General features: G+C 34.0%; 1 protein-coding gene across 1 annotated transcript in view; it reads left to right on the top strand.

The window, feature by feature from the left end:
• LOC129226606 (sodium-dependent dopamine transporter-like) overlaps positions 1-15336 on the top strand; it is a 51930-nt gene that overhangs the window by 20665 nt on the left and 15929 nt on the right. Inside the window, exons 5-8 of the mRNA XM_054861237.1 lie at positions 1599-1733; positions 5888-5991; positions 10552-10676; positions 11373-11485. Coding sequence (XP_054717212.1) covers positions 1599-1733; positions 5888-5991; positions 10552-10676; positions 11373-11485 — 477 coding nt within the window. The remainder of the gene's footprint in view (positions 1-1598; positions 1734-5887; positions 5992-10551; positions 10677-11372; positions 11486-15336) is intronic.

The following is a 15336-nucleotide window of genomic DNA, read 5'->3' as shown; positions in this document are numbered from 1 at the left end:
TTGCCATTAATGGAGAAATGACATTAAATTGGAGTAAAAGGAAGTCATGTGATGCACACATTAGCTCGTTCTGCTTAAAGCGGAAGGAATTGAATAGTTCCAGTTAATGGTTTAGTTACAAGGTGCACGGAACGGAATCGAATGATTCTAGAATAGCGCCGCACAAAAGATTAAAACACTGTTTACTAATTAATGAACCGTCGCAAACGTCAATTAAATTTCTTTTGCTCAGCGAAGTCAAAGGAAAAACAGCGCCTTCGGAGCTATATTTCTATTTCGGAAGAACACAGTTGTACACCAACCCACCAAAGGCGGATTGTGTGAGTCACCGTAGGCGGCGAGGCTGGCTAGTATTTATTAAAATGTGTATGAGATAACATCACCTGATAAGAAAAACTAGCTGCATCGCCCGGCTTTGCACGGTCTACCTCGAAAATAAAAGGTATGTCAGGTGACGCGTGTTCAACAATCAGGCTTGGAAGAAAAAAAAAGAAATTTTTGCGGCAGATTGTAGAAACATAACCAAAAAGGAAAAATTTTAAATCCCCATATTTCAGGAAAAGCCTCAAAACAAAAGGGAGAATTTTATTTGTTCATATTCGAGAAAAAAATGGCAACACATTTTTCTTCTCAATAATTTTCCTCACGCTACAAATTTTAATAAAATCATTGTTGCGGAAAGTTGAGATGAAGACCTGAATAATAATTTGAATAAAGGAAAGCCTTCGAAAAATAGGGATTTTATGTCGAAATCTAAGTGTCATATAATTAATAGTTTTTAATTGATATCTCCACTAATTATTATCGGATTATTATATTAAATAGCCACACATACTGTGCAACCACGGATTGCATGGAATTTTCAAATATCCAGATAAGACGAATCTGTCTGAATGAGGGGGAAAAGTAAAAATTTGATGCGCGTATTCCGCTCATTTGAATGACTCTGCTTCTGCAAAAGCTGACATCGGTAAAAAATAATAGATTCGTCCATTTCCCGCTGTAAAACAGATGTTTGTCTTTCCATACAATCCGTGGTCAGACAGTAAAGACGGGAAAATTATGAATCTATCGATACCTGGTTCGATGGTCAGTTTACTGTAGTTCGGGAGATGTAACTTGGACATAGATGGGTACATAGATAGGTACGTACATAGATACGCTCAGTTTTTAATTATATAAGTTTAATTGATAGCATGAAGGATACTACGATGTGCAAGGTTATCCACAGTTCTCCAATTATAACTACATGTGAATCGCCATGTTCGATGGTGGGCAGTTGGAGTGGTGACAGTACAGGCGAAATTAAATGATTTTCATCATGTGTTGTATTGTTCGTGTGAATGTAGTTCGTGTGAGCAGTACCCTCAAGTCAGGGCGTACCGACAGCCCGGTTTGCAGTTTCGTCATTGTTATGACCTCGTCAATCTACGTTGTTTCTAATCTCAGCTTCAATGCGAAAACATCTGCCTGCAGCTCGGATATTGACTATTCCAGACTGACGAGGCCACAACAAGGACGAAACTGCAGTCTCTGGATGTCATAAACGAGCTATCGTTTCGCTGCATGTATTGACACGTGTGTTCCTTTCTCCACAGGTGGTCTGGTTCACTGCCCTCTTTCCTTACGTCGTCCTTCTAGTGCTCTTAGTCCGGGGGTGTACGTTGCCAGGAGCAGCGGAAGGAATAAAGTTCTATTTGACTCCAGATTTTTCTGCCCTCGCCAATGCGAACGTGAGTATCAGAGAGCTGGCAAAACTTTATTTTAAACGAAAACAATTTGATAAGAGTTTTACTTCTAGGCTTGTAGCTAGATACAGTCTGCCCACGGTTGATATGGAGTTGGCACGTGTCCAGTTAAGACGAGACTATCTGAATGAGGAGAAAAAGTAAAAATTTGATGCGCGTGCTCTGTTAATTTCAATGTGACTCTGGTTAGTTTAGAGGCTAACTTTTTTATAGAAAAAATAAGATAAATATGTATGTCAGTTGACTAACTATCATATTTATTTATTCATCCATTTTTTAATATGTGACTTGTCATCGGTTTCTACAACGTATTGATTCTTTTTTTGCTGCTTAAAAAATGTTTGAAACATATATTCCGGCCGTCCTTAGTAAGGTGTTTCTATCGGCCATCGGCTCTTTTTGAACCATCGGCCAACAATCGGCATCGGCCCAAAATTGCCATCGGTTGATTTAACCACTGCTGCTATCTGTGGGGGGGGGGGGGGGGGGCTATCTAAGGGCTAGTATTATTCAATTAAATATTGCAATCGTATTTTTCAAAATTCCGGTTTTTCTTAAATTTATTTATTTATTTATTTATTTTGAGCAATCACGAATTGCTTATTATCCTCAATTGACCTAAGTTGATGTTGCTCTGATTTTTAAGATTAAAATGGCGACGCTTTTTTTAAAATATTTCTTTTAATATTTCTTTAGGGAGCGAAATTTTCATTGTCATAATTACAAATCATCTGCGGTTTGATTTTATTCATATTTTTTCAGGCCAAAAACGTTTTTTGGGTAAATTACGTTTTTTCAGGTTAAAAAAAAAACTATATAAAAGAACAAAAAGAGCAAAACTTCATCTATACACAAAATTTCCATATTAATAATTTCCATCATTTAAGATTATTAAGAAATAAAAATAAATAACGTTATACGCTGTAAATAGTCTTTATAATAGGTGTGCTGGTCGATATCGGGCATAAGATCTTTAACTTTTATTACAGCATCCTATTCATCATTTCTTTTCTGTGGAAATGAATTGTATTACCTATTCTACAAAATAATTAGTCATAATATGAGAGGGTGCAAACTTCTTGACCATAACCATTCTATTCCATTTGTATAAACAAGAAACCCAACGAGTAGGGTCTTATCGCAATTCGTCACTGCGAAAAACGTAATTTGAATTCAAAACGTCAAAATTCAAATGAGTGATGGAGTCTGGATGTTTTTCTTTCTTTCTTTTTCTTTTCTTTTTTTAAGTAATCGTGATTTTACTTTTCGACACTGCTTCAAGCTTTCATAGTAAAAATTTAATGATGTTGCTGAAAGTGCTAAATTATTATTTTATTCCTTGTAAAAAATCATTTCCTAGACAACTGAGACAAGTATTTTTGGCATCGCTATTCTTAGGAACCTCCAACATTATCTATTCCAACACCATCTAATTAGCTTCATTCACTGCCCCGCTTTCAAGAACTAAATTTAATCATCACCGAGGGAATACGCTCTTTCTCACTTAAAAAAAGTTTTAAAACGTCTGATGATGTGCTGCACTGAAACTGCATTAAGAAGGGGAAAGTAGCAAAAGTTTTTTTTTTTATGTAGCAGGGGTGCAGTGCAGGGGGGGGGGGGGGGTCATGGCGCAGGATGTGTTATCGAAAGTTTTAGAGGGGTGCTTTAAGGTGTATTTTTTATTATGGAGACTCTCGCTGTTGGGGGCCTTCATAGTAACTGAGAGTGAGTTGTGTGCGCCCTTGCTCTTAAGGGATACCCCTGTATATTGTACCACTGAAGTAACCAGAATACCTTATCTATAGGCACAGCTAAATTGTTCTACAAGTTTTACTGTTTTCCGCATTTCATTAAGCAAAATGAACTAAAAAGAAAAAAATAAAATAATAGTTTAAAAAACTAAAAAACACGTTTTAGTAGCAAAATGAACTAAAAAGTTAAAAAATAATCTTTGGATGACAAGTGTATAAAGTAATTGACCAAACACTTAATTTTACTGCAATAGAAAAAAGCGTGGGAGGCTGCCTATTTACATTTTTGCATGGATAAAAAGTGGAAGAAATCTAAGACAACTGATAAGAAATCCCCCACGCTTTTTTTCTATTGCAGCAAAATTAAGTGTTTGGTCAATTACTTTATATACTTGTCATCCAAAGATTATTTTTAACTTTTTGGTTCATTTTGCTACTAAAGCGTGTTTTTTTAGTTTTTTAAACTATTGTATTTTACTTATTTGTTTGTTTGTTGACCCTGGCTGTGTAACTTTTTTAAATCCAAAAGATAGCACAAAAAAATGCGCAACGCTATGAGCTTACAAACAGAGCAGCCGAGAGCCAAGGCGGGTTCCTTGTTACTGTGGTTGCCGGGCCTCGCTTCCCCTATTAAGCATTAAATTCGTAAAATTTCTCCGTTTTCTAGATATAAGGTCTTAAAAGTCTGCTGAAAAAAAAAACGCATGAAACATGTCTTCCATTTCTCGTCGAAACATGCTAATTGTGACTTTTCTTGAATTTTCGTCAAATTTTAAGACTTTATTTTTCGATAACGGGGAGACGAGGGCAAATAATTTATGTGCCCAAAACCATGTTTTAATTTTGTTTTCGATTGCTACTTTTTTTAATTTTTGCATTATAATATTATCGCATGTTTTTTTTTTTTTTGGTCAGGATTCAATTGGTGTTCTGGTACTGGGAAAAAATTCCGAATTCATCAATGGCTTAACCATGTTGCTACTGGAGAAGAGACAATTTTTTTTAAATATTTTTTTCAGAAATAATTTAATTTCCGACCAATTAAAAAAAAAAAAAAACGACCCCCTCACCCCTAAATCGCTCACCCTTCCAATTTTATGTTTTCACAGCCTCCCATGTTCACTTTCATTCTGAACTCCTAATTCGAAGAAATAACGATCCTTCTGCTTCTCTTTTTAAAATAGAAAATCATTAGCTTTGTTGGAAGGACAAATGAATGCTGAGAAATACTAGATCCCTGATCAAGAAAGCTCATTAGCTTTTAAGTGTTTTCCAAAAACTCCTCAAAAGTAGTCGATTAATAATTGTAAGAAAATTAATAAATATATTTCGCGATGCTTATTGTAAAAATTGTAGGAAAGGCACGGGATGGCAAAAAGCAGTTCAGTTTCTTGCACATTTTTCATTCCAGAAAATTCAGTCACCTTAACGTGGCGCATTTCCATTTCTTGTTCAAGGTTTTAAATCACAATATTTCTGTATTAAAATGTATTTGTGAGAAATATTCAAAAATTAACGGAGTTCTGGAAAAGCTAGAGGTAAAAGTCTATTGGGTTGCTTACTTTCGCTTATTATCGTATATTTTTTGGAGCATATACGTATATGGTTACCGTTGAAGAGTATGATTCACATTCAATTATTTTATGGAATAACTAGGTATTTAATGAAATAACTAGACAAGTCAGTTAACTTATATAATTTATGAAAAATTTCATGCTTTACCTAGTTGTTCTCAGAAAGAACTAATGATAATTCACTAAAGGGAAAAATAACCAATTTCAAAGTGTTTTGTTTTATAAATTATATAATTGATCAAAAACGACTAAAATCTCTCGAAAAAAAATTAAATCTTATTGAAAATGATTAATTGAGGAAAGTCAGATGATATAATTTATTATTGGTGACAAATTAGCTTTCCGTTTACTCGCGACGGCCCCGGTGTCACCCGGAGCAAACACAATTAGTGATGGTACTGTGTTTCATGGATTAAATATAATTTGACATATTAGAGAAAAAGGTCAGGATTGAAGTATCTTTTCTTTTTCATAAAATAAAAAATCCATTTTGTACCCCCAGTAGGGTGTTTTCCGGCACAAATGCCCCCCCCCCCTTGTAATGATGCAAATTTGTTTTATAAATTAAATATAAATTAAAATATTTGGAAAAACTTTCAGAATTGAAGTTTTTATATGTTCCATAAAGTCGCAAACTCATTTTGGTGTCAGCCCCCTTCCCACGGGTAATACAACCTCCCCCCGTAGAGACGCGACTGAATATATATACCATAGAGTGGGTTTGCAGGCTTACTTAATGATAAAAATACAGTCAGATTATGCATAAAAATCAGCCTCAAATCTAGCAATAACTTGGTTCGTCATTTCTTTCCAGGTATGGGTGGATGCAGCCACACAAGTCTTTTTCTCTTTAGGGCCTGGTTTTGGAGTTCTATTGGCATTTGCTAGCTACAATAAATTTCACAATAATGTCTATAGGTAAGACATTTAACATTTTCTCTTTAACAGCGAAATAATATTGCAAGCTGATATTTACTTATTTTGAAAGTGTGGGAGAAACCCGTGCCTTTTTCTACAAGCCAACGGCTCCCATATGCAAAATTTTAAGGGGGGAGGGGGACTCAAAAATTTTCCCCATGGGTTAGCAGAACATTTTTCCCAAGGAAACCGATTTCAGTACAGATTAGAGATACTAAAATTTGACATTTTTAATAACTTATTCATTAATGGCTGGAAAAGAAATTTTTATACATTTTTGCAAAGAAAGAAGCATTAAAAGCAAGGAAGTTATCATTTCTATGGGGGGGGGGGGGGGCTTGAGCCCCCACTTGCCCTCCTATATGGGCGCCCATGCTACAAGCATTTGAACAAATTGGGTTATTTCGTCAAACTATACAGCTGTGAAGGCTCACTATTTGTATACGCTATTTTCACTTGCAGGCCATTACGAAACTAACGCTATGATATTTTTCTCAGCCTGTAGTATTGAACACATAGTTTATATGTATTAAGGAACCAGAGAATAACGTCTGTTTTTTTTTTTTTTTTTTTCAAACAAATAAATTTTAAAAAGTTTTTATTTTTAATCGACGATGTAATTACCCTCGTTAATAAAAGCCTTTTGCCATCTAGTATGTAAATTTTAAATCACGGATAGATTAAAATCAATTATTTTTTTGAGCAAAATATCTGGAAAAATGGCGTCTTAGATACAAACCAAACTTTCAAGCTTTGGCCTCATAGCAAATGTGTTAGCGATCGGCAGAAAGAGAAATCAAGGGATACAAAACTCTCCTCAAGGCAAATTCTTAAAAAAAGAAAGAGCTTTAGTGTGCTATTTCACCCACTACACTCGCTTGACATTGCACCATCTGATTTCTCTTTATTCCAATCTATATGGAACAAAAAAGACTTGAAAATTTGTCTGACATCCAAATTGCCATTTCCATATATTTTTTCCCGAAAACCGATTAATTTCTATCTATTAGTGATTAAAGATTTTTGCACTAAACTGCAAAAGGTTGTTGATAACAAGGGTATTTACAGCATTGATTAAAAAAAAAAATAAATAAATATTTGTTTGAAAAAAAAAAAAAAAACGATATCACTTTCCGATCTTCCTATTATAAATATAGTTACATACTTCAACAGTCATTGGTTTAATCAAACAGTAATTTAAACAATTTCAATAGGAAAATTCTAAACTGAATTTGCATGCAGTAAAATTATCACCGATAGAGTGGAGTAATGGTTAGGCATTCGCCTCTTCCGCCAAAAAGCGCAGGTTTGAACCTGGTTCCAGTCAGTGGATTTTCAAAATGCCGAAAAGCGACAGCGTCCATGTCGAATGATTGTGCGACATGCATAAGATCCATCGAGTATTCGTTTAGCTTTAAGTACTCATGGCAAAATTAAGTTCATAGTACAGTTTCGCATCGTAAGACTCCAGGTGCTTTCACCCGTGGGAAACTCGTAAAATTTTCGTAGTAATGGCATCCGCCGATAGTGGCGTCACTTTAAAGAATGATTGTGGTCTCATTAGAATTGCGAGGTCTGTGAATGGTAAGTAGCCACTGCGCAGCCCCATTAGAAAACAAAACAGCGAATGAACTTGGATTTAATAAAATTCTATTAGCTCTATATGAAAGAATTTTATAACTTTAACATTCCTGAATTTTATAGCTACTACTGGATATTAACGTCGCATTTTAAGCGCCATCTTTGGAGGAAAGGAGGTTGATCGTATTTGGCACAGGCGCTCTAATTTAGAGCTGTATCTTGCTTTTAAAGAACCTGATGTGGGTAAAATTAATAAAAATTCAAATTTTCAAATGGGGTGGCCACGTTATTGTTATTAGATTGGATAAAGAAAGATCAACAAACAAAAGTTTTTTGGCTAAACCTACAGGAGTTAAAAGGCCCTAGGGGTCGACCCAGTGGCGTAGCTAAGGTGGGGTAGGAGGGGGCGGTCCGCCTCGTGCGGCATATTTTTAGGGGCGGCGATTTAGCACCTTTGATGTAGAAAAAAAATGTAAATAAGGGAATCATACTTTACATCTGTTACCGGAGGCAAAGGAAAAAAAGCCCTTCGAAATGTAAGGCTTTGTTGTGGCTACAATTGCGCTTCTAAGTGTTCAAAGTTGAAATATTTCCGTAATGAGCCCTTGAACCTTCTCCATTCCCTAAACGTCTACTAAGACAGACTTAAATAGTGTTTTTAAAACGCAAATTTCAGAAAATATTCGGGGAAAAACGTTGACTTCCTTACGTCACCAAAAGCTAAAACTGACTTCAGTTTTTATGAAGATTCGGGAGAGAACTCCATCCTTTCTAAATATCACTTTTAACTACGATTTTCGATGTAAATTTAGAATATTTCTCCGAGATAGGCGTCTAACATCCCGATCCTCCCCCTCCTCCTTTTTTGCAGGAAGAGAATACGAATTAAATTAGTTTCCCTCTTCTTCCTTAAATGAAGTTTTCAATTTGTTCATTATTTTTCGACGGTTTAATGTATTAGAAATGTCTGAATGAAAGAGCGGCAAATAGAGGAACCGCAGCGGGCGGCAGAAACTGTAGCTACGCCACTGGGTCGACCTAACCTCAGATGGGTTGACTGCCTTGATAGGGATTTTTCTACCATAAGAGTGAAAAATTGGTAAGCCATGGCCAAAAAAAGAGAGGCCAGGAACAAAATTCTTGAGAAGGCCAGGGCCCGCCCAGGGCTGTCGTGCCACTGAGGAATGAAGGAGGAAGGACTGGATATTAACACAGCGTTGCTAATAAAATGTATATTATTCAGCAATGGGGTTATTCCTTCAGTCAAAAGTACTACTTTTAGTCACTAAAATTAATAGAATGAGCAAAAAAAAAAAAAAAAAAAACAGACCCAGAAAATATTTTTATTTTCCCTACAGTTACTTTTTAATTATTTTTTAAAATGTCCGATTTTTCAAACAAGGCGTGGTCTTTATGACGTCCCAAATGATGCATTTTGGCGCACGTTATGATAATCAACAAGCGAATCAAATATTGCACTCTACGCTTGTTATCAACCATATTGTTGCCAATACACGTGAGTAAAGATGCGAATTAAATATTTTGCTCTGTGAATGGCAACACTAAATGGCATTTCATCATTTGTGATGTCATCGGCAAGATTTGTAAACAATGAGAGTGCACCAATTAAAGTATTTTTTTAAAAATATTAGACTTTAATAAATTATTTTAAAAAAATGGTCAGATCCTAATCTTTTAAGCATGCTCTTTCAGAAAAAAAATAGTTTTAAAATTTTGGAAACGACCCCATTACTGATTCAACACAGACCCGGCTCTTGGGGTAGGCGACCTAGGTGGCCACCTAGGGCGGCAAATTTTAGGGCGGCAAATTTCGAAATTGAAATTTAAAAAAAAAAAGGGATGAATATCTGTTTCAGCGTCATAGTATTCACTGCTTCAATGCTAAAAAAAATTAATAATAATAATAATAATTAAGAGTGTGTACCAGTGCTTGGATATGCAAAACATAGTTCAGAATTTAACTAGAAATTCAATTTACTTTTTGCGCGATCTGAAAATCATTTGAAAATATTAATATCTGTTTCAGCGCAATAAGGTGCACTACGTTAATGATTATAAAAATGTAATTTAAAGTATGTACTAGTGCTTGTATATGCAAAACCCAGTTTTCAATTTAACTAGAAGCTCCCTTTAATTGTAAACACTTTGCTATTATTTTTATTTTATTAAAATATCATTATTTTACATTATTACTAGTGGTACCCGCACGGCTTTGCCCGTAGTTGAAAATTAAAAGGTCATTCGGTTCGCCTGTATATTTACAAATAATGTATGGTGAATTTCTCGCTAACTGGCTACGTTCATTCGTTCTCCCATTCCACGTCATGATAATTTCGGAATTTACTCGTCCATCTTATGATAATTTTGCTCCGGAAAATGTTCTTAAAATTGAAATAGAAGAACAAAATCGAATTTTCGAAAAATCACTTCGAGGTGCACACCCCCATGCTACGAACTAACTTTGTGCCAAACTTCATGAAAATTGACCGAACGGTCTAGGCGCTATGCGCGTCACAGAGATCCAGACATCCTACAGACATCCAGACAGAGAGACTTTGAGCTTTATTATTAGTAAAGATAAAGATTATTCAATAGGGGGGGAGGGGGTTGTGGCACTTGTCAATATCGCCTAGAGCGGCAGAAGTACTAGGGCCGGCGCCCTGATTCAACATGAGCTAGAGTTGCTAGTTCTAAAAACATTTGATCATACACTACAAATGTCCGGTATTTAATGAAGAAGTATTAAGTAAATTATGATTCACAGGGACAAAGTAATTTTTAATGGAGGCTTGAAAGCAAGTTACATCGAGTCTATGGCTTAAGTAAAAAGCGACCAAGATTTCGTCGCTGTCGCAATCAGTGTAAAACCAACATAAAAGCTAACACGTAGTTCTATTGAAAGGGGTTAGTGAAAGATAAGTTATTCCTCATAAGCTTTTTATTTTGATTTATCACTAGGGATGCTTTATTGACGAGTGCAGTAAACAGTGCAACCAGTTTTCTTTCCGGATTCGTGATCTTCTCTGTACTCGGTTACATGGCGCACAAAGCTCACGTGGAAGTCAAAGATGTTGCTGCAGAAGGTATTGTACATGTCTGTTTCTTCAATTAAAAGATGAATGCTTCGTGGTAAGGTTATTGAAGTAAATGATTCGTTTCCCATTAAATTATGAACGTAGATCTCTCTCGGCATATATTTTAAAATTTTAGACAGACTTCTTAAAATAAATTCCTTTCGAAGTGAAATTTGAAATAAGTAAAAGGAGCAATGGGGGCTCTAATAATGCAGTGCGCTCCACTTAATGGAGAAGCTGCCTTTTACAACGATAAAACTCTAAAAATATAATTTATCACTTGTCATAGCATGCATCAGAATCATTTTCGTTAGATATACTATTTGAATTAAGAAATGATCTCGATATCAACTGATTTCTTCCGAAATTGTATTTCCTTCTGTTAAACTTGGTTTCTCTGTTTCTCTCTTTTTTTTAATTGCTTTCTCCCTAAACTGAATAAATTAGGAATTTTTAATTAAAAAAATCGGAAAACGAATTATATTCTTGTTTTTTTAATTATGTATTTTTTGCATTTAATAAACTTCCTTGTCAGTCGGAAATATATAGCTTTTATCCAAAATGCAGAAATAATTCAAATACATAATTTTTAAAAAAAAAATTATTAGCAGGTCTATGTCTAGTTTGCTTGAGGCAGCATTTTAAGCTTCGTGTAAATGTAACAAACCTGGTATCTTACACTTAACAACATCTTTTTTATATTAGGGCCCGGACTGGTGTTTATTGTATATCCTGAAGCTCTAGCCACTATGCCAGGATCATCTTTTTGGTCAGTGATGTTTTTTCTGATGCTGCTGACGCTTGGATTAGACAGTTCGGTAAGACAAACAAACATTTTACAACCGCAATACAAGATTATCACTATTTTTACTTTCTTTTACAAATAAAACAATAGTTTAAAAAACTAAAAAAACACGCTTTCGTAGCAAAATGAACTAAAAAGTGAAAAATAATCTTTGGATGATAGTAGTTGACCAATCACTTAATTTTAATGGAATACAAAAAAGTGTGGGGTGCTGTCTATTTACATTTTTGCTTGGACATTAAATGGAAGAAATTCAAGACAACTGATAAGAAGCCCCCCCACGCTTTTTCGTATTACATAAAAATTAAGTGATTGGTCAACTACTATCATCCAAAGATTATTTTTCACTTTTTAGTTCATTTTGCTACGAAAGCATGTTTTTTTAGTTTTTTAAACTATTGTTTTATTTTTCTGTTTTTTAGTCTTATGTTGGAGAATTTTCAGGTAGAGTTTTTTTTTTTTTTTTTTGTGCGGTATATGAAAATTTGAATCAGATTGGGACTTAATTGACGAAATTATTTATGAAACGAGTGCGAGGTAATATCTCAAAATTAAGACAAGGGCACCCCGATGGGAAGCTACTGTGAGTCATCGATGTATGTTTGCGGAAATCATATTTATATCACTTTGAAAATTTGAGATGTATTTGAATAAAAGTTTTTTTCAACAATGGTCTCATCAGCAATAAATTTCCAATTGAAGGCTCACCTCAATTTTGGCATGAAATTAGTTAAAAACAGTTATATTTCGTGTTCTAATTACCTTGGAACATTGGAACAAATTTTGTCTGATGCAGAAAAATTAAAGGTTTTTGTAGATATTTTTAAATAATTTTTGCGAGTATTTTTTAATGTATTTTTTTTTAAATTTTCTTTTTTCACATTGTTGGATTTATGCCAAAATATTGATTAAAATTGGAGGAAACTCACAATTAAAAGAGTTAATTAATTAATTTGATTATAGAATATTGCATTGTCATCGGGTCTGAGGTCGCGTGCTAAATTTCAAAAGAATCCGATCGCAGGAAGTGGGCGAAATTTGAGCTGCAAGATTCCATTACAAGATACATACATACATACAGGTGAAGCTAATAAAAGCGTGTAAAAAAGGAAGTATTGTATTCGCGAAAAAATTTCACTAAAAAATCGACCTAAATTTCCATTTTGCTCACCCCCGAATGAATTTTAAGTTTTTTTTTCGACTCGACCACACGTGGATATATGCCTAAGAACGTATAGACACGCTAAATATCCATTTTGACGATTCCCGAGTTAGTTACAACGAGTTTTCTCAAGACGTCTGTATGTGCGTATGTATGTCGCATAACTCACAAGAACGGTATGTCCTAGAAGGTTGAAATTTGTTATATGTAACTTAAAATGTTTTACTGTGTAATTTTGTATTTGTTTGGAAGTCTACAATGAGTAACTCTTTCATGTCTCTGATTTCCATGCCATATTCCATTTCATCCTCAGAAATGTAGCAGTTTTTTTACTTCCTTTTACAAAAAAAGGAAGTACCTATTGTATTAGCGAAAAAATTTTCACTCAAAATTCGGCCTTAATTTCCATTTTGCTCACTCCCGAATTAATGTTGAGTTTATTTTTCAACCCGACCACACGCGGATAAGTGCCTAAGAACGTATAGACACTCGAAAAATCCATTTTGACATTCCCCGAATTAATTACAACAACTTTTCTCGTGACGTCCGTATTTACGTATGTGCGTATGTATGTCGAATAGCTCAAGAACGGTATGTCCTAGAAAGTTGAAATTTAGTACGTAGAGTCCTAGTGAGGTCTAGTTGTGCACCTCCCCTTTTGGTTGCATTCAGGTGTTTCTAAAAGGGTCTTTTGCCCCTTTTTGGGGGGAATCATTGTTAATTTCGATGTAAACTCAAGTGGTGTTACAATTTGGTGGACACTTGGTGATATATCGCCAGTATTTTGGTCACCAAGTTTTGTCATCAAATTGGCGACAAATTTGGCAATTTTTTAAATTTTTTTTAAAATCAGGTTTCAATTTGGCCACTGTTGGTGATATTTAGAGACTAAACTATTGAATCACATTAAATTGCCAATAACGGGAAAATGACATTACATTGGAGCGAAAGGAAGTCATGTGAGGCTCACATCAGCTCGTTTTTTTTTTTTTTTTTTTACTTTGACCCAAAAAAAAAAAAATCGCTGTAAATCTATGTGGCATTGCAAATATTGTAGACTTGAATGATACATTACGGTGCAGTTTCATAAAAAGTCATTTATTGACGTCAATGTGAAAGTTAAATGGATGGGATTTTAACGCACATTAAAAATTCTTAAGCCATATTTATAACGCTTACCTTTCAATTGGTCATTCATATTGCAAAAGATTTGCATATTGAAAATGTCAATGTCAATTAGATTGAGCTTGAAACTTTCATTTTTTTCCTTAAAGCCTTTGAAAGAATAAAATGTATTCTCTTAACAAACATGTTCATTTAATTAAAAACTTTTTATAGAAAAATTATTTAACATCTCAGCGTTTATGAAATAGACAGTATTAGATTTAAAAAGACATTAGGCAACGATATTTCAAAATGTTCTTAAAACAGTTAAGTCGATCTCAGAAGATAGACGAAGTGATAAAATGTTGAATAATGTGTCAATAGAATTTCAAAGAATCTCATAACTAAATACAAAATAATCTAAATAACTAAAGTGCAGGAAGTTTCCGATTACTTTTGTAATGCATTTTGTAAAAGAACAACGCATTTAATGTTGATATTTGAAAAGAAAAAAAAAACCCCGTTTTGTGGCATAGTAGAGAATTTGTTTTGCAGAGCGTACAGATGAAACTATTCGCAAAATAGTTAACTTTCTATAGAATTTTATGAACTGAAAAAAAGAAAAAACTTTCTAACCAATTCTAAAATACATGTCTTAAATCTTAACAATTTCAACCGAAACTTTCTATATTGTAAATGCATTTTAACTTTTGTAAAATGAAATACATTTTGTAAAATGAAATACATTTTACAAAGTTAAAAACTGTTTCGAAAGAATTCTTTACGTTGTACATATAGTTTTTTTTTTCAATCTGATAAAAGAGAAGATTCCATAGAAAGAGATTCAATCAAAGTAGAAATTTCTTGCAAAATCTTTATGTGAGGTTATATCCAATATTGTTATTGAATTTTCAGAACTAAAAGTAAGAGCTTTCCATGTGCTTTTATTGTATCCCATATCTTTTCCTTAAGAAACTTGATTTTTCTATTGTGGCAAATACTTTAAAAGTGGAGGATAAGACAGCGCGAAAGATAAAGAGAATCTAGTTTCTCAAGTTTTGACAGCTAAAAGTATTTAACTCCGGAATTGCAGCAATTTCTGTGCTTGAAGTAGGCTTCATATGTAAGAAAAATGAAATTAATTCCAAAACAAGAAACTTTTAGCTATATGTATCTGCATGCAGGAGATTGATTATACATAGTTAAAACGTGCTGCTGTGATAATTCCTTAAATGCATCGTGTTGCCATTTGGCAACATACCCAATTAGGTCTTCTAAAATACTATAAGAACAAATTGAAACTCTGTAGATGTCAAGAAAATACTCACTAAAGATGCTATTAAATCAATTTTAAACTTATAAACACACCAACTTGATGGAAAATCAAAATATATTTCTGTTTTTCGGAATTCGCAAATGTAGGATTCTTTTTTTTTTGTTTAGAGCTCACTTCTTTTAATTGTATACGAATTATTTTTACTCATACTTAAATAGAAAGGCATGTTTACAGTTTTTATCAATGATTCGGGACATTTGACGGTAAATTATTTGTTGTTTTTAATTTTTTCTACAAAAAAGGAAGTATTGTATTCGCGAAA

Source organism: Uloborus diversus, chromosome 1, assembly GCF_026930045.1.
Source record: "Uloborus diversus isolate 005 chromosome 1, Udiv.v.3.1, whole genome shotgun sequence".
In the NCBI taxonomy this organism is placed as follows: domain Eukaryota; kingdom Metazoa; phylum Arthropoda; class Arachnida; order Araneae; family Uloboridae; genus Uloborus; species Uloborus diversus.
This window is presented reverse-complemented; position numbering and strand designations above follow the sequence as displayed.